At 45.7% G+C, this 18,244-nt stretch overlaps 1 protein-coding gene across 1 annotated transcript in view; it reads right to left on the bottom strand.

Annotated features, from left to right (window-relative positions):
• The window catches only part of LOC120025618 (A disintegrin and metalloproteinase with thrombospondin motifs 6-like), a 49,615-nt gene that overhangs the window by 20,091 nt on the left and 11,280 nt on the right, over positions 1-18,244 (bottom strand). The window contains exons 6-11 of the mRNA XM_038970166.1: positions 17,337-18,125; positions 9,305-9,407; positions 7,160-7,293; positions 5,339-5,462; positions 2,766-2,846; positions 791-954 (exon numbers count right to left, since the gene is read on the bottom strand). Of these exons, the coding sequence (XP_038826094.1) occupies positions 791-954; positions 2,766-2,846; positions 5,339-5,462; positions 7,160-7,293; positions 9,305-9,407; positions 17,337-18,125 (1,395 nt within the window). The remainder of the gene's footprint in view (positions 1-790; positions 955-2,765; positions 2,847-5,338; positions 5,463-7,159; positions 7,294-9,304; positions 9,408-17,336; positions 18,126-18,244) is intronic.

The following is an 18,244-nucleotide window of genomic DNA, read 5'->3' as shown; positions in this document are numbered from 1 at the left end:
AGAGTTGTTACTCTAACTGTACAGTACTGCAGCGGAGACTCTAATCATCCAATGAGCACTGTGTTTATGCTAGCGTATTTGATGCAGTATTTGATGCAAGGGAACATAGGAATGATGCAGTTTTCAGTTGCCACAACGGAATGGCCTGTGGTGGGATAGACAGCTCTGTTTATTCCTAACCCTAACCGGGTTAACCCCAGCCCTATTCCAGTAGTGCTGTGGGGTCTGGTATTTCCAATATTCATGTCCAGGCAAAAGCCACTGCGGTCCTGAGGGCCATTGAGTGGGACGGCTTAAAGAAACACAAACACACACACACACACACACACACAGACATCCAGGCATTACACCCACTTACACCCGTGCACATACACACACAGGCTTTCACAAGCCAGAACACGCTCGCAAACATAAACACACACCCTCACCAAAACACATGTCCATTTGCATTTGAATTGAGCCAGAAATGGCTTTTTCAATATCTACATTGCTGTGTATACTGTATTAAACCCCAAACCAGCACAGTCTTACTGGCCTGAAGGTCAGCTAAGGCTTGCTGGGAGCAGCTGTTGTGCTTCTTGCCAATTCAAACTGGTAACATCTGAAGGTTGTCTTTGTGAAATTCACTTTTTCGTGGAATCTCTCCATCCCCCAAATTGACTAAGGACACCCGGTGCGCTGAAAGATGCCTGAAAAAGCCCTTTTTGTGTTTGATCCTCTTTCTGTGTCAAAGACAAACCCCTCCCCCATTGTTTACTCAACACACAACAAAACAGTCAAATGTGGTTACCATGACGACTAGGTTGTCCGTGGTGGCCCCCAGGGCCTCTAGCGACTCAGGTTCGTCAAGTGGTCTCTTGTAGTGGAACGCTGTCCCTGCGATGTCAAACTTCCTGGGCCAGTCGATGGTCCACGCTCCGTTGATGAAGTAGTCATCTCCCTCTGACTTCAATGCTACAGAAAGGCACCGATAGAAGAAGGTTTCTAGTTGGATTTGTACCCACAGCACCGTGTTAGCCCACTGAGATAAAGCCTAGGTAGGAGGAACGCGCTGGCGTCGCTAAGACACATTTTCAGCTCTCAGGCAGGGTTGAGTGTAGTTCACTGAACCCCCTACAGCTAAAATAGCAGCCTGTTAAAACGCTGACAAGAGTGGTGAGCCAAAGACTACCCAGGAACGGTAGCCAAGACAACAGGTGGTGGCAGTGTTTTGGTGTGATGTCATCACCATCATTCATCATCAACACCGTCGTCCTCTCCTGATGTCATTGGCAACTTTCTTTTCCTCAACAGACACTGTGCAGCACTCAGGGCGAGCTCACACACACACACACACACACACACACACACACACACACACACACACACACACACACACACACTCACTCACTCACTCACTCACTCACTCACTCACTCACTCACTCACTCACTCACTCACTCACTCACTCACTCACTCACTCACTCACTCACTCACTCACTCACTCACTCACTCACTCACTCACTCACTCACTCACTCACTCACTCACTCACTCACTCACACACACACACACACACACACACACACACACACACACACACACACACACACACACACACACACACACACACACAGACTCTCTCACCTTTCAGAGGGAAAGAGAAAACGCACACACACACAACCACACACACTCTTCAGGTGAAAGCCTGGAAGAATCCCATGAATACCATTCCTGCTGGTCGTCAAAACAAAGGAGTCGTCTCCAAGCACAACACATCTCAAAATATCCATTTTCTCAGAGTTGAAATGGGGCCAAATTGAGGAGAAACGATCCAAACACTGTGTTCCCTCTCTCTATCTGTCTCTAGCTGATTCCTCATGCGTAAGCACTTTGCAGCATTTACGTACTTCATTACAACAATACTTATTTGACTCCTCCTGTTTTGGGGGATAGCTGACAGAATGCAGTCTTTACTGCCACCTCATCTGCACATTCAAATAGTGAGCTCTCAGTCCATCTCCACTGCTAAAGGCAGCCTCACACAACTTTACCAAGACCAAATACTCCCACAGCCTTTAGGGTCTGTCACACATTACTTGGAAGGGACATAGAGAGTGCCGTCTACACAATAGGACACAAAGTGACAATCGTTAAAACGTGTATCAAATAAAACAAATGTTGATATATAAATATTCTTCTATCCACTTGAATCCACGAGGGCCTCAGGGCTGTCACCGCAGGGTTGTAAATCTAACAGCACTTGACGTTTCAAAGCCTGATTTCAGTCCTCCATCAACAACCTGAGCTGTAAATTCACCACTCTGTCACACGGCTAACTCCCTACTTAATGTCAGCCCGTGACAACAGCACTAAATGAAATGGGCTTGTTTGATTGTTTCGATTCTGTTGTTCTGTTTTCGTCTGGAACGAAGAGGGGGAGACCAACGCCAAAGACTCCCACTGGACGCGCACTGAATACTTTCTCTAATGTCGAAGCTGTTAATTTAGTGCGAGTTAAAAATACATTGTCTGCTCTGCTCTAGACTGAGAAAGCACCAGGTGATGCGGAAAACTGGATCTTCCAACCAAGAACTGAAGCAAACCCTCTAATATGAAACAGGTTCATTTCAAACTGCTTCACATTACTGTTCACTAATTGTGTGGAGTTATGGACGGGCCATAATGACTTAGAACATTTTCAGATATATAGACTGTAAAGAAATACAGGATGATCAAAATCATTCGAACAACGACCGTCACGTATAGCGTTCGAAAGAGGTCACTTACCGATGTAGTTCTTGGACATGGCAATTTCTTGGATTTCTATGTGGACTGATCCCCTTGGTATCAGAACAACCTCCATGTAACCTGGTAGAGAAAAGAACACCACCATTACAGACACAAAGCAATTTCTTTTTAGATGCATTACTGGACATACCATAGAAGGAGAAAGTGCTTTTGTCTCTCTATAGACTAGTCTTGGAACCAGAGTCAGGATGAAGCCATATCACCAGTCCGAGTCCTTCACCGGATGATGTAATTAATGCAAATAAATTATGTTTCCATTTATGTTTTGACAACATGTTTCTCAACTCCCAAAACTATACGCTTTATCATTGGGTGACAAAGGGGGGAAAAAACACACAGGTTTCCATGAAAAATGAAGTGTTTGGCCACAGTGCTCTGTTGGAGCTAGGACAGGGCTGCTCTGCCAAAAAGACAATACGTTCCTGAGTTTTTACCTTGCTTTTCTGCACGAGGATGTGTCTCCCGGAAAGTGCTTACAAACTTGTGGTGTTTGGCAGCTTTCAGAATGCACAGAGGAATGGACTCTCTCTGAAACACATACTCTTCTCTACACACTGCTGTCTCCTCTACATTACACACTCCTCGTCTCTGATCCTCCCTTCTTCACACTGCTGTCTCCTCTACATTACACACCCCTCTTCTCTGATCCTCCCTTCTTTACACTGCTGTCTCCTCTACATTACACACCCCTCTTCTCTGATCCTCCCTTCTTTACACTGCTGTCTCCTCTACATTACACACTCCTCTTCTCTGATCCTCCCTTCTTTACACTGCTGTCTCCTCTACATTACACACCCCTCTTCTCTGATCCTCCCTTCTTTACACTGCTGTCTCCTCTACATTACACACCCCTCTTCTCTGATCCTCCCTTCTTCACACTGCTGTCTCCTCTACATTACACACCCCTCTTCTCTGATCCTCCCTTCTTTACACTGCTGTCTCCTCTACATTACACACCCCTCTTCTCTGATCCTCCCTTCTTTACACTGCTGTCTCCTCTACATTACACACTCCTCTTCTCTGATCCTCCCTTCTTTACACTGCTGTCTCCTCTACATTACACACCCCTCTTCTCTGATCCTCCCTTCTTTACACTGCTGTCTCCTCTACATTACACACTCCTCTTCTCTGATCCTCCCTTCTTTACACTGCTGTCTCCTCTACATTACACACTCCTCGTCTCTGATCCTCTCTCCTTTACACTGCTGTCTCCTCTACATTACACACTCCTCGTCTCTGATCCTCTCTCCTTTACACTGCTGTCTCCTCTACATTACACACTCCTCTTCTCTGATCCTCCCTTCTTTACACTGCTGTCTCCTCTACGTTACACACTCCTCTTCTCTGATCCTCCCTTCTTTACACTGCTGTCTCCTCTACATTACACACTCCTCGTCTCTGATCCTCTCTCCTTTACACTGCTGTCTCCTCTACATTACACACCCCTCTTCTCTGATCCTCCCTTCTTTACACTGCTGTCTCCTCTACATTACACACTCCTCGTCTCTGATCCTCCCTTCTTTACACTGCTGTCTCCTCTACATTACACACCCCTCTTCTCTGATCCTCCCTTCTTTACACTGCTGTCTCCTCTACATTACACACCCCTCTTCTCTGATCCTCCCTTCTTTACACTGCTGTCTCCTCTACATTACACACTCCTCGTCTCTGATCATCCCTTCTTTACACTGCTGTCTCCTCTACATTACACACTCCTCTTCTCTGATCCTCCCTTCTTTACACGGCTGTCTCCTCTACGTTACACACTCCTCGTCTCTGATCCTCCCTTCTTTACACGGCTGTCTCCTCTACATTACACACTCCTCTTCTCTGATCATCCCTTCTTTACACGGCTGTCTCCTCTACATTACACACTCCTCTTCTCTGATCCTCTCTCCTTTACATGTTACACATCCTTTTTTATATCTACACCGAGTGTACAAAACATTGGGAACACCTGCTCTTTCCACGACCTAGAATGACCAGGTGAATCCAGGTGAAAGCTATGATCCCTTATTGATGTTACCTGTTAAATCCACTTAAAGGAGGATTTGTAAGCCTTGAGACAACTGAGATGCGGAGTGGGCAAGACAAAAGATTGAAGTGCCTTTGAACAGGGTATGGTAGTAGGTGCCAGGCACACCGGTTTGAGTGTGTCGAGAACTGCAACGCTGCAGGTTTTTTCACATTCAACAGTTTCCCGTGTATATCAAGAATGGTCCACCACCCAAAGGACATCCAGCCAACTTGACACAACTGTGGGAATCATTGGAGTCAACATGGGCCAGCATCCCTGTGGAACGCTTTCGACACCTTGTAGAGTCCCGATGAACTGAGGCTGTTCTGAGAGTAAAAGGGGTGCAACTCAATATTAGGAAGGTGTTCCTAATATTTTGTCCTCTCAGTGTATATACTACTCTCCCACTACGTGTACTTGCTCAGAGGAGAGACCTCATGACCCTTGACCTTTCCTTCAGTTTCTATGGAACTAGAACATTTGCACACCTGAAGTAAAGAGCCCTGTCAATTTCTGTCCCCAGACTGGGTCTTACCTCCTCTGGGTAGGGAGTCATTGAACAGTCCCTCTGTGGCCTCACAGGTGCTGCCGTCCCCTCCACACACCCGACAGCGGTCCTCCTTGGCGTCCGAACCCAGGATGTTGTCACAGCCAACGTGCTGAGAGAGGAGACAGGATGCCATGTTATATTGCTTTAAGTATAACTTATACCATAGTAACGACACTGTTTAATAATACTATAGTAATACCATAGTAATACCATAGTAATAAAGAAAAGTGCTGAAGAAGTGACTTCAAGTCTGTGGAAGCTGCATGGAGCAGCAGTTTTACGTCAATTTAAAACGCTAACTCATGATTGGATAGTAAGTGATTAACAACCGTAGAACGACAGTTGGACGAGAAGGTCAGACTGAACAGTCGTTGAACTGCCAGTCTCTTTTAGAGAGTTACGGTAAAGTGAGTATTTCATAGTTGTATAGACTCCTCTAAAATGTTATAGGGAGAATTAGCGGGTGTCACGTTAATGACAGAAGAGAAAAATAAATGTATTCTCACACATCCCTCTCATTCTCTCTCTCTCTCTCTCTCTCTCTCTCTCTCTCTCTCCGTCCACATTTCTCTGCTCTATCCCTATCTGTTTCTTCTCTCTTTCATTTTCTCTCTGTTCTCTCTCTCCCTTTGTCTTTCTCCAACACGTGCACAGGCCTACATGAAGCATTTTGAGTATTTTCCGAGCAGCCTCCAAGCAGACGGTGTTCCAGAGATTAATCACATCATGTCAGAGACTCTAGAAGACTCTAGAAGGCCAACTGCTGCTGAAATAAAAAGGCACATTGGACTGTGACTAGGAATGAACATGTCCCAGTGCTTTCTGGGAAGAAACCTCCAACACACACACACACACACACACACACACACACACACACACACACACACACACACACACACACACACACACACACACACACACACACACACACACACACACCCTAACCCGATTGTACACATACTGTACAGTGTACACACACAGAACAAAGACAGCAGTAGATGCCAGATCTCATTATTAAACACATTATTTTCAGCTTTTTTCATTTTGAATGTAAATTCAAACCTTGTTTTCAACAAACGCCCAGTGGTGAAATAAATGACAGTGTCTTTCAATTCAACTTCCACATTAATCTGGATAGCCAGTTTCCTGAGGAGAACTTCAAAACAATCCCAGACATGACCTGTTGAGTTGTGATAAGAGTCTAGATTAAGACCTCTACCAGCCACTCAATGAAAACCAACTGACTGAAACGCCACGTTTTGTTCTAACGCTACATTGTTCCATATTGGATAATGCTATTTCTTTGCTGTCTCTCAGTCACTTTTTCCCAGTCAGTCAAGTATCATATAAACAAGGTCCCTTGAGATAAGAAGGAACACAAACACTGTGACTATAAACTGTACAAACTGGGTCACAGGCTGAGTTTTGGTCGGGTCGGGTTTCCTGGTCAGGTCACATGGTCAGGATCATTACATTAGGTTACAGTCATCCAGTTTATTAGCTTATCTATCACAATGTAATCGGGTCAGAGCCGCGGTACAGTGTTTCTCCTATGGGGGAGTCAGCACCCTACTGGCTGGGTCCTGACTGGAAGCAGCGTGGGTCTGTTTGACTGGGGTGAGTCACAGCGTGGGAACCAGAAGCACTACTTTTATCACACACACACACACACACACACACACACACACACACACACACACACACACACACACACACACACACACACACACACACACACACACACACACACACACACACACACACACACCAAGACACACACACTCTCTCTCTATCTCTCTCTCTCACCTTGCACTCTCCATTGATGCAGATGTCCAGTGAGTCGGCCTGGCAGCGTGTTCCATCGATGACGGCCGGGGAGCGCTCGGTGTAGAAGTTATATCCCTCCGCCAGACAGTTCAGAGCACATGGCTTCACACCACCTGGAACACACCGGAAAGAGGTCTCAAGGTTCAACGTACTGGACAAACTTCCACAGGGCAGGGGACAACTCATTTACACATAGTTAGACATACAGTAGAGAGATATCAGACCAAACTTAATATATAATAATAATATCTGCCATTTAGCAGACGCTTTTACTCAAAGCGACTAATAGTATGGGTGCGTACATTTTACACATGGGTGGCATGACCCTTGGCATTGTAAGTGCCATGCTTTGTCAACTGAGCCACATCGACCTCAAACTTAGAGACATTTCTCACAAAGCGACTTTTGGTAACCTGTGCCTACACCCACCGGCCACAGACAGAGATCTAAGGTTCAGCCAAAACGACTACAGGTTCAAACACATTATAACACATGTTCTATTTAAGCAATGAGGCACGAGGGGGTGTGGTATATGGCCTATAAACCACGGCTAAGGGCTCTTCTTGCGCATGATGCAACACGGAGTGCCTGGACACAGCCCTTAGCCGTGGTATATTGGCCATATACCACAAACCCCCGAGGTGCCTTACTGCTATTATAAAATGGTTACCAACGTAATTAGAGCAGTAAAAATACATGTTTTGTCATACCCATGGTATACGGTCTGATATACCATGGCTGTCAGCCAATCAGCATTCAGGACTCGAACAGCCCAGTTTATAAATAACAGTTGATTCACATCATACCCATCATGTGTGCCATGATGAGTGACATGACTATGAATACATCTATCTATAAGAAAATAATGCAGTTTACAATATAGATTTTTTTTTTAATCACAGAAAACGTTTTGTAGAGTTTGTTGATAGTAACAAAGACTTCTATTAGTCATGCTTAGATCTGATCCTGGACCTGGGGCCTGACGTCACTTCAGTACTGACACTGGGAGAGATAGCTGGGGCTGCCATGACACTCACACACACACACACACACACACAGTGACATCCACGCTGAGGTATTCTCCAATCTCCACATGTAGGCTGACAGTCCAATAGATTTGTACCAGCTACAGAGGGAGCTCATAGCGTTGACTAATGGGAGTTATGTGATAACAGATTCCAACTTTTAGCGTGACGGCCTGGGAGAGAGTAGGACTAGACTGTGCTTTATGAGTTGTGTGTGTGTGTGTGTGTGTGTGTGTGTGTGTGTGTGTGTGTGTGTGTGTGTGTGTGTGTGTGTGTGTGTGTGTGTGTGTGTGTGTGTGTGTGTGTGTGTGTGTGTGTGTGTGTGTGTGTGTGTGTGTGCATGCATGTGTGTGTGTGTTTCTTTGTGAGTAACTTTCCACTGCGATCTCTAGTGAAAATTAGAGAACACAAACAGGTATTGGTTGTTCATTTGACCAGTATTGTCACAGCAAAATAATCCTGCAGCAACAGGATTTTAAAGTTTAGTACATAATGTTGCTTGATCGGTGGTTGGGCTATCAGCTGGACAAAATTAGGCTGCATGAATAGTGCAATCTGTTAATATAATTAAGTGCGGTTTTTCAGTGAATTTATGTAAATCGTGAAGCTCATCTGCATTTCCTGCGGTGCAGGAAAATTCTCAGCAGCTAAAGAGGGATCAAATTAAGAACCTACATCTGTAAGGTAATAGTAAGTCCTGGTACCAATCCATCAATTATAGCCCAGATAGTGATGACCCAGATTTCAAGCCTCAATGGACCCAAATCCCACCCCTCCCACATTCCCACTCCCATGTCTTCATTGAGGGCTAAAGAGTTGGAATGGCTGTCCAGAGGGCCATCAAACACAATGTGGGAATCCCAGGAATACTGGGCCTATCAAACAGTCCTGCCTACTGTTGGTATTAGATGTGTACACAACACAGTCACAGAGAGAAGCCTTTAGACTGTCACGGAGGGCCAGAGAGGACCACAGGCTCTGGGAAGCTACTGTATGATGAAAGGTATCAAAGCGCCGAACAAACTACTACAAACGGGTCGAGAAAGGCAGCGGAATGGACGGGAGCGATTGATGGATTAATGCATTATTCCGATCTCACCTCCAGTGTAGGGCTTCCAGTTGTAGTATTTCCCACGGAACGGCATGCTGTCGAAGTCGGCACACTGCTTCACCCGGAAATCCCGGGATCCCGATGGACATGCCTGGAAAACCGCGAATCAAAAACAACACATTAGATGTCAGGGTAGTTAACAAAGCCCAGTTTAACTGACCTTAGTACAGTCTATTGTCTGTAAAGACTTTTTCCTAAAACTGCTCTATTCTGTCCTGAGACAGTCTGTTATGTTATTATTTCTCTCATGCAGAGAACAATATGTTTTGTGTTTGGAACAACTGCTTTGTTTCCCCTGGTGATTTGTGATGGATAATAGAACACTTATTTGAGTGGGTAATTAGAAACATCTCCGCTGGGTCGGCCCTGTCTGGTACAGACTAGACTAGGGCTGTGCTGGGGCTGGGGTTAGGGCTGGGGATGGGTTAGGGCTGAGGATGGGGTTAGGGCTGGGTTTAGGGCTGGGGTTAGGGCTGGGAATGGTGTTAGGACTGGGGATGGGGATCCCCAGCCCTAACCCCATCCCCAGGCCTAACCCCAGCCACAGCACAGCCCCAGCCCTAACCCCAGCCCCAGCCCTAACCCTAGCCCCAGCACAGCCCCAGGCCTAACCCCAGCCCTAACCCCATCCCCAGCCCTAACCCCATCCCTAACCCCATCCCCAGCCCTAACCCCATCCCTAACCCCATCCCCAGCCCTAACCCCATCCCCAGCCCTAACCCCATCCCCAGCCCTAACCCCATCCCCAGCCCTAACCCCATCCCTAACCCCATCCCCAGCCCTAACCCCATCCCTAACCCCATCCCCAGCCCTAACCCCATCCCTAACACCATTCCCAGCCCTAACCCCAGCCCTAACCCCATCCCCAGGCCTAACCCCATCCCCAGCCCTAACCCCATCCCCAGGCCTAACCCCATCCCCAGCCCTAACCCCATCCCCAGGCCTAACCCCAGCCACAGCACAGCCCCAGCCCTAACCCCATCCCTAACCCCATCCCCAGGCCTAACCCCAGCCACAGCACAGCACAGCACAGCCCAAGCCCTAACCCCATCCCCAGCCCTAACCCTAGCCCTAACCCTAGCCCCAGCACAGCCCCAGGCCTAACCCCAGCCCTAACCCCATCCCCATCCCCAGCCCAGCCCTAAGGCTGGGGTTGGGGTTAGGGCTGGGGTTGGGGTTAGGGCTGGGGTTGGAGTTAGGGATGGGGTTAGGGCTGGGGATGGGGTTAGGGCTTGGGCTTGGGCTGTGCTGTGCTGTGCTGTGGCTGGGGTTAGGCCTGGGGATGGGGTTAGGGCTGGGGATGGGGTTAGGGATGGGGATGGGGTTAGGGCTGGAGATGGGGTTAGGTCTGGGGATGGGATTAGGGCTGGGGATGTCATTAGGGCTGGGGCTGGCCTTGACTGGGGGCTGGGCCGGATCGACACTGTTTGGTTCAGACTAGACTGGGGCGGGGGTAAGGTGCTGGGGTTGCGGCTGGGGCTAGCATTAGAGATGAGGCTGGAGCTAGGACTGGGACAGGTACTGGGGCCAGAGCCGGGGCCAGTGCTGGGGCTTGGGTTGGTGTTCTGTGCCTTGGAAGGCTCTCCAATCTCTGGAGACCTTCTCCCAGTCCTCACTTCCCTCATCAACTTATCCCTGACCACTGGCTGAATCCCCTCTGACTTCAAGATGGCCAGAGTGGTTCCCCTCCTCAAGAAACCAACACTCGACCCTTCTGACGGTAAAAACTACAAATTACAGACCAAGTCTCTCGTTATCTCTCTCAGAGCGATCTTCTTGACCCTAACCACTCAAGCTTTGTCACGGAGGCTCTCCGCTCTCCCGAAGCTGACTCTCTCTCTCCTCTGTTCTCCTCCTAGATCTTCGACACCATGAACCATCAGATCCTCCTCTCCACCCTCTCAGGGCTGGAGTTCTCAGGCTCTGGATTGCAGCCTACCTGGCAGGTCCAGCTCAGCCCAGTCAAAGCGCTTCTCTGTCCTGGCATCCCAATGGTGGAACCAGCTTCCCCCTAACGTCAGGACAGCGGAGAGCGGAGAGCCTTCCAAAAACGTCTGAAACCCTTCCTCTTTAAAGAGTATTGTAAATAAATCCCACGGCACCCCCCCCAACCCCAAAATGTAACTCAAATGTTTTAAAATGCGCTTGTTTTCTCCTACTACCACTGACTTCGCCGAGAGAAGAACATAGCGACTTCATTGAGGGAAAATGTACTTGTTCCGATTGTGATGTGTCGCGGTCTCACCTAGCCATCTTAAACAACTAACTCTCACAGTCTTGCGTCAGATTTAGACGTTAATCCATGTTTCTCAAGACTCACATTTCAAAGTTGTTGCAAATGTCAAATGTGTATTTAAGGTTAAGTTTAGGCGTTAACTCTGAATGGTTAAGGTAAGGGTTAAGGTTTGGGATAGGCAAAAAAACTCAATCTCAAAAACAACTTTCTATTGCTGGATTCAAACTTGCAACCTTTGGAATCAGAGGCAGATGCCCATCCGCCATCCCCTTCCACAACACCCTAGCAAAACAGAGACTTACTTGAAGGTAACAACGCTAGCTAATTGTAAGTCGCTCTGGAATAGAACGTCTGCTAAATAACTCAAATGCCCATGTATGCGTGTGTGCATGTGCGTGTGCGAGGGCCAACAGCACTTTCCCTCAGGACAAATAAAGACTCTCAGTGAGCTCAGGTCAAAGCTATATACTGTATTTCACAGGCTGAAAGTAGAGCAGGATAAACAGGCCTGAACACACAAACACGCAGGCACACACGCACTACAGGCCTGAACCCAGCTGAAGGAAAGGGTGACTGACTTTCATTACTATTGAAGTAAGGGCCAATCCCCAGTCAGTTCCATCATGCAGCTCTGGTGAGAAAAGACAGAGTGAAATAGGGTACTAGGGTAAGATTAGTGATTGAATCATTTGTGTGATGTTGGTCGAGACAGCGCTTAGACAACTAGAGCCTACATCAAACACGGCCAGTGTGCTTGAGTTTTTTTCTTCTTCTCCAAGAGTGAGTTTTTCCCGCTATGCACCGGGAACTATAAGGAACTGTAAGGTATGGATCCAACCCTCTCAATCACTCCTATCGTAACCAGCGTCTTCTCCAGCCACTCTAGTTAACACAATGTCTGTGTCAGCCACTACAGAGGAACTCCCAACAGGCCTCCCTCCCTCCATTGTTGTTCTGCTTCCCATTAAGAGGTGACATTTTAATAGTGCACATGCACAGATGACATTTAGAGGTGACATGTTGATTATCCCTAACACAGTCCTGGTGGATTATGTGAACTGGCTACAGGGGACAGTGCCAGGGAGGGAGGGAGTCAGCATTATCTCATTGTTGTGAAAGAGAGAACAATTGAGTGCTGACCTCTGCTCAGCAGGGAACAATGACCAGGGCAGGAACCGCAGGCCATGGGGGGGGGCTGGGAGTGTGTGTGTGTAAATGAATTAAGTCATAACACACACACTCACATACACACCACGCCGGTCAGCGCTGTGGGAGAGATTAGCCTTTAGCTCAGACCCCATGGCTAGCGGCTAGCAATCTCCTCTGATAGCCGTGGGGTTAGTCTAGCGTGTCTGTATGTTATGACTTAATTCATTTACACGCACACTCCCAGTGTTTGACCTTCATTACTACAATGCTTCATGTCCAGGCAAGAGCTGTCAACGCCAGACTCGCTCTACACTCTCTGCTCTCTCTGAAATTACGATACGTGTTTGTGTGTGTGTGTGTGTGTGTGTGTGTGTGTGTGTGTGTGTGTGTGTGTGTGTGTGTGTGTGTGTGTGTGTGTGTGTGTGTGTGTGTGTGTGTGTGTGTGTGTGTGTGTGTGTGTGTGTGTGTAGGAGCTCTGTGGACGCACTACGGTCGGGGCAAAGGAACGGTGGTCTGGGACGATGTTTGTTTTCCAAAGTAAACGTTCGATGCTTGCTCTCAACTGTTATTTTTAAGATTTGTGGTTGAGTATCCACAAGCCTCCTAACTGGCTCAATTTTCAGCTTCAGAAAAAAAGGCCCACCTTGAAATAGTTAGGAGTGGGGTGCTGGGGGGGTTGAGTTTGCAGCCATACACAATATTTGTTCAAAGTATTTTTTAGGACTAAAGTAAGGTATTTGAATTAACTTTCATAGAATTTAAAGGAACATTTTGCATTGCGTTGTGTGTAACAATAAGATCTTACTGGGACATTCAAACGTTGTTTCAACACAAACAAAACCTAAATTCACCAGGACAAAAGCATTTAATTGACCATTGTTTTCACCAAGCTAGCATCCTCAGTGCTCTCTGTTATCCCAAAACCACTCGTGCGTTAAATCTCCCATCAATCAAAGTCAGTGATACTCCATTCAGTACCTTGACAGAGTCAGAGAGGCAGGTAATTGCCTTTAGTGAATGGCTGAGGTTTACTTTGCTCTTCCGAAAGGGAACAAACAACTTAACCCTTTACAGGAGGACAAGCCTTCTTAGAATCTTCTTCCTCCTAGCAACATTAAAAATAGAGGGATCCCAACAAACCGGGAACATTCCCAGAACATTAGTTAAGATTCCCATTAAGTTCTAAATAGGGTTTTATCTAACATTAGGATGATAACATCCCAAAACCAAACATTAAAAAAAATTCTCCTAACATTCACTAAAATGGTGTGCACAACATCTGTAACAACCACAACAGAACATTCCCTAAAAGTTATAACTAGGTTTCCAAGTAATGTAATAACACAATGCACCAGTAATGTTTTCCCAGCAAACCAAAATTGGTTCTGTGCAAGTTCCAAGAACATTCGTTGGTTGCGGTAAATGTTCTGAGAACACAAACACTTTCCAGTTGTGCTGATGATTATACAGTGTTTGTATAAAACCTTTGCCTGATGTTGCAAGAACGTTCCCAGAAGACATTTAGTTAGTTCTTTAAAGGTTTCCAGAATGTTGCATTAGGTTGTGGTAACAGTCTGGTGGGAACACTGTGGGGTCATCACAAAAGATATGTTACCAAAAAAACAAAAAAACGGTGCAGTTGTGTGGATGATTCTACCATGTTTATTTTAGGGTGCAAGAAACATTTACCAGATATTACAAGATCATTCCTAGAACAAATTTTTGTCTGTCCTTTAAAGGTTCTGAAAATGTTTCATTAGGTTGTGGGAACAGTATGGTGGGAACATTGTGGGGACATCACAAAAGATATGTTCCCAAAAAAGCAAAAACTGTCCAGTTGTGATGACATTCAGATAATGTTTGCACAAAATCAGTGTGCACAAAACGTTCCTTGGATGTTGCAAGGATATTGACAAAACAGTTTTTCTGAGTTCTTGAAAGGATCCCAGATCATTTCATTAGGCTGTGGGAACAGTGTGGGTACATTACAAGAGATACAGGGCTTTCACAAAGTATTCACACCTCTTAACCTTTTCCAAATTTTGTTGTGTTACAGATAGAAATTAAAATGGATTCATTTGAGATTTTGTGTCACTTGCCTACACACAATACCCCCATAATGTCAAAGTGGAATTATATTTTTACAAATGTTTACACATGAATTACAAATGAAAAGCTGAAAGGTACGAGTCAATAAGTATTCAAGTAAAGAACAAAAAGGCCCGCACACTGTTACAGCTCCCAATTCATCCAACGGATCTGCGTCAGGTTTCGGATTGAAACGTTGTCATAAAGCGGTGAATTGGGAGCTTTAACAGTGTGCGGGCCTTCCTGTTCTTTCCTAGTGTTCTTCATTAGCCCAGCGCCTATGTTTTTAAGGATGTGCATATGACCACAAACTTTTCAAGAAGTATTCAACCCATTTGTTATGGCAAGCCTAAGTAAGTTCAGGAGTAAAAATTTGCTTAACAAGTCACATATTAAGTTGCATAGTGTTCACCAGGATTTTTGAAGGACTACCTCATCTCTGTACCCCACATAGGGCTGTTACGGTGACCGTATTATCGCCACACCGGTAACTGTTTAGTCATGGTAATTAGGCTTCTCCAAGCTCTGATGCTGCTGAAGGTCATTAGCCCACCAAACTTGCTAACTGCCTGGTACTCAGCACTCTATTGTCCCTCTAGTTAGTCTGACATCAATGCAAATGTTTTCGCAAATCTAACCAAACACTTCATGAGAGCCCATGAGCTCGTGTTGCGCAACGTTTCTATAGGCTGTGCAATTGCGTGCGAAAACAGAGTGATGGCTTCTACTAAAAAGAGGAAGATCCCATCAGCTTTCTATAGGCTAGGCCTACTATATTTATTTCTGAACATTACTCATATTAAGCACATTGCTTTTCTTTACAACAAGAGTATAGCCTACCTGGCATGAAAATGGAGATGCTACATGTGTTTATGGTAATTCACGGTCAATTACCGTGAGACCGACAGTTATTTGTTTGACAATCACCGGCTGACAAAATGTCGTGACCGCCACAGCCCTACACCCCACACATACAATTATCTGTCAGGTCCATCAATCGAGCGGTGAATTTCAAACACAGATTCAACCTTAAAGACCAGGGAGGTTTGCAATGCCTCACAAAGAAGGGCACCTATTGGTAGTCGGCTTGGGTGGTATACCCGTATATACCGTATACCGGCATATTTGGAAATAGCCAGGGAAGGATTTTTCAATACCGTTGAAAATATTTCTTTGAAGTTGTTCCTATACATTTTAATATTTGTAGCTATATTTGAAGTAAATACCTGCAGTCAACTTGTGCAATGCGTTAGGAGATAAAGCAGATCGCGTTCATATTTCACCTGTCACATTATATAAAGCTTGCTTAGTTCCCCAGCACAGTCACATGTTAGTTTGTAAATAGCACAACAGGGGAAAGCGGGAGCAGGTGAGTCCAACTGTGTATTGACAGGGGTCGCGTTTTCTACTGAAAGTCAACAGTGTTATTTTTCCCTTTAATAGAGTGATGCAACTATAGTTTTCCTTTCCAGAAAATACATTAGTGCAACACATTCGACATGAAATAGCTTCATTTTCATGAGATGACAGCAGAAGTGGGAAGCGCACAATTGGCCCAGCGTCGTCCGGGTTCGGGTTTGGCTGGGGTAGGCCGTCATTGTAAATAAGAATTTGGTCTTAACTGACTTGCCTAGTTAAATAAACACATAAACTTAAATAAACACATTAAATAAAATAAAATAATAATTATTTTATTTGGCTGGCAGCTGCACAAGTAAATGAGCTTACAATGAAAAAGCAAGATATTTTATTATAAAAAAAAGATGCATGGCCATGATATTTCTAATGTTTAGGCCTGTCAGAATGTAGCCAGCTACATGTCCTAATGTTTAGCTTAAAGTTTCTCTTGCATTTTACCTGAGAAAAGTAGTCTGGCTACACCAAGAAAAGTATCGGAGAAAATAGGTTACACATCAGTCGGAGCGCTGTCTGCAGATATAAATGTCCCTTCGTGAATTCTCATCCGAGTTTAGAAGTGCAACTGAAGCACAATATTAGTCTGATGCCGAGCAGAAATTACAAAAAGAAGCATTTTAGATTTGTGTTTACAAAACACAACAAGATATTTTTTAGGAGTTTTATCTTTTCCGACCTGCGTGAAAAACGCAGAATTATGCGTTATTAACAAGACCCTTAGTTTAACTTGCTATCTAAGTAAGTGGCTGAATTAATACGGTGACGGGGCAGCATATTATGTTTGAACTCTGCCATGTTTGAGAAGGCAAAGCCTTTTGGATTAGTTATTTGTACAGCTGTCACTGCTATCTTGATTTCCTTGTGTTTTTTCTCCTCTCCGTTCTCAGTCCGTTTGCTCCTCCCCCCTATTCTCCACCCTATTCTCCCAGCAGAGCAGGCAGGCCGGTTGCCCTAGCAACTCCAGACTCCACAGTTCACAGAGCCAGTACTGGAGTACTGGAGTACTGCATGCATCAAAACATTGTTCATTTGCACAATGTCTCTCGTTCACATTCCAAACTCACCAAAAAAGACATTCGGTAGCTCCTACATATGTATAACTTCCCTGAACAGTCTGAACACATCCACAACCCTGAACATTCTGAACACATCCACAACCCTGAACAGTCTGAACACATCCACAACCCTGAACAGTCTGAACACATCCACAACCCTGAACAGTCTGAACACATCCACAACTCTGAACAGTCTGAACACAACCCAGAACCTTCTGAACACATCCACAACCCTGAACAGTCTGAACACATCCACAACCCTGAACAGTCTGAACACATCCACAACCCTGAACAGTCTGAACACATCCACAACCCTGAACATTCTGAACACATCCACAACCCTGAACAGTCTGAACACACTCACAACCCAGAACAGTCTGAACACATCCACAACCCAGAACCTTCTGAACACATCCACAACCCTGAACAGTCTGAACACAACCCAGAACCTTCTGAACACATCCACAACCCTGAACAGTCTGAACACATCCACAACCCAGAACATTCTGAACACATCCACAACTCTGAACAGTCTGAACACAACCCAGAACCTTCTGAACACATCCACAACCCAGAACATTCTGAACACATCCACAACCCTGAACAGTCTGAACACAACCCAGAACCTTCTGAACACATCCACAACCCAGAACATTCTGAACACATCCACAACCCTGAACAGTCTGAACACATCCACAACCCTGAACATTCTGAACACATCCACAACTCTGAACAGTCTGAACACAACCCAGAACCTTCTGAACACATCCACAACCCTGAACATTCTGAACACATCCACAACCCTGAACATTCTGAACACATCCACAACCCTGAACCTTCTGAACACATCCACACCCTGAACATTCTGAACACATCCACAACCCAGAACAGTCTGAACACATCCACAACCCAGAACATTCTGAACACATCCACAACCCTGAACATTCTGAGCACATCCACAACCCAGAACATTCTGAACACATC

The sequence above is a fragment of the Salvelinus namaycush genome, chromosome 31, assembly GCF_016432855.1.
Source record: "Salvelinus namaycush isolate Seneca chromosome 31, SaNama_1.0, whole genome shotgun sequence".
Taxonomy (NCBI): Eukaryota; Metazoa; Chordata; class Actinopteri; order Salmoniformes; family Salmonidae; genus Salvelinus; species Salvelinus namaycush.
The sequence above is the reverse complement of the archived record's forward strand: the minus strand, read 5'-3'. Positions and strand labels throughout refer to the sequence as shown.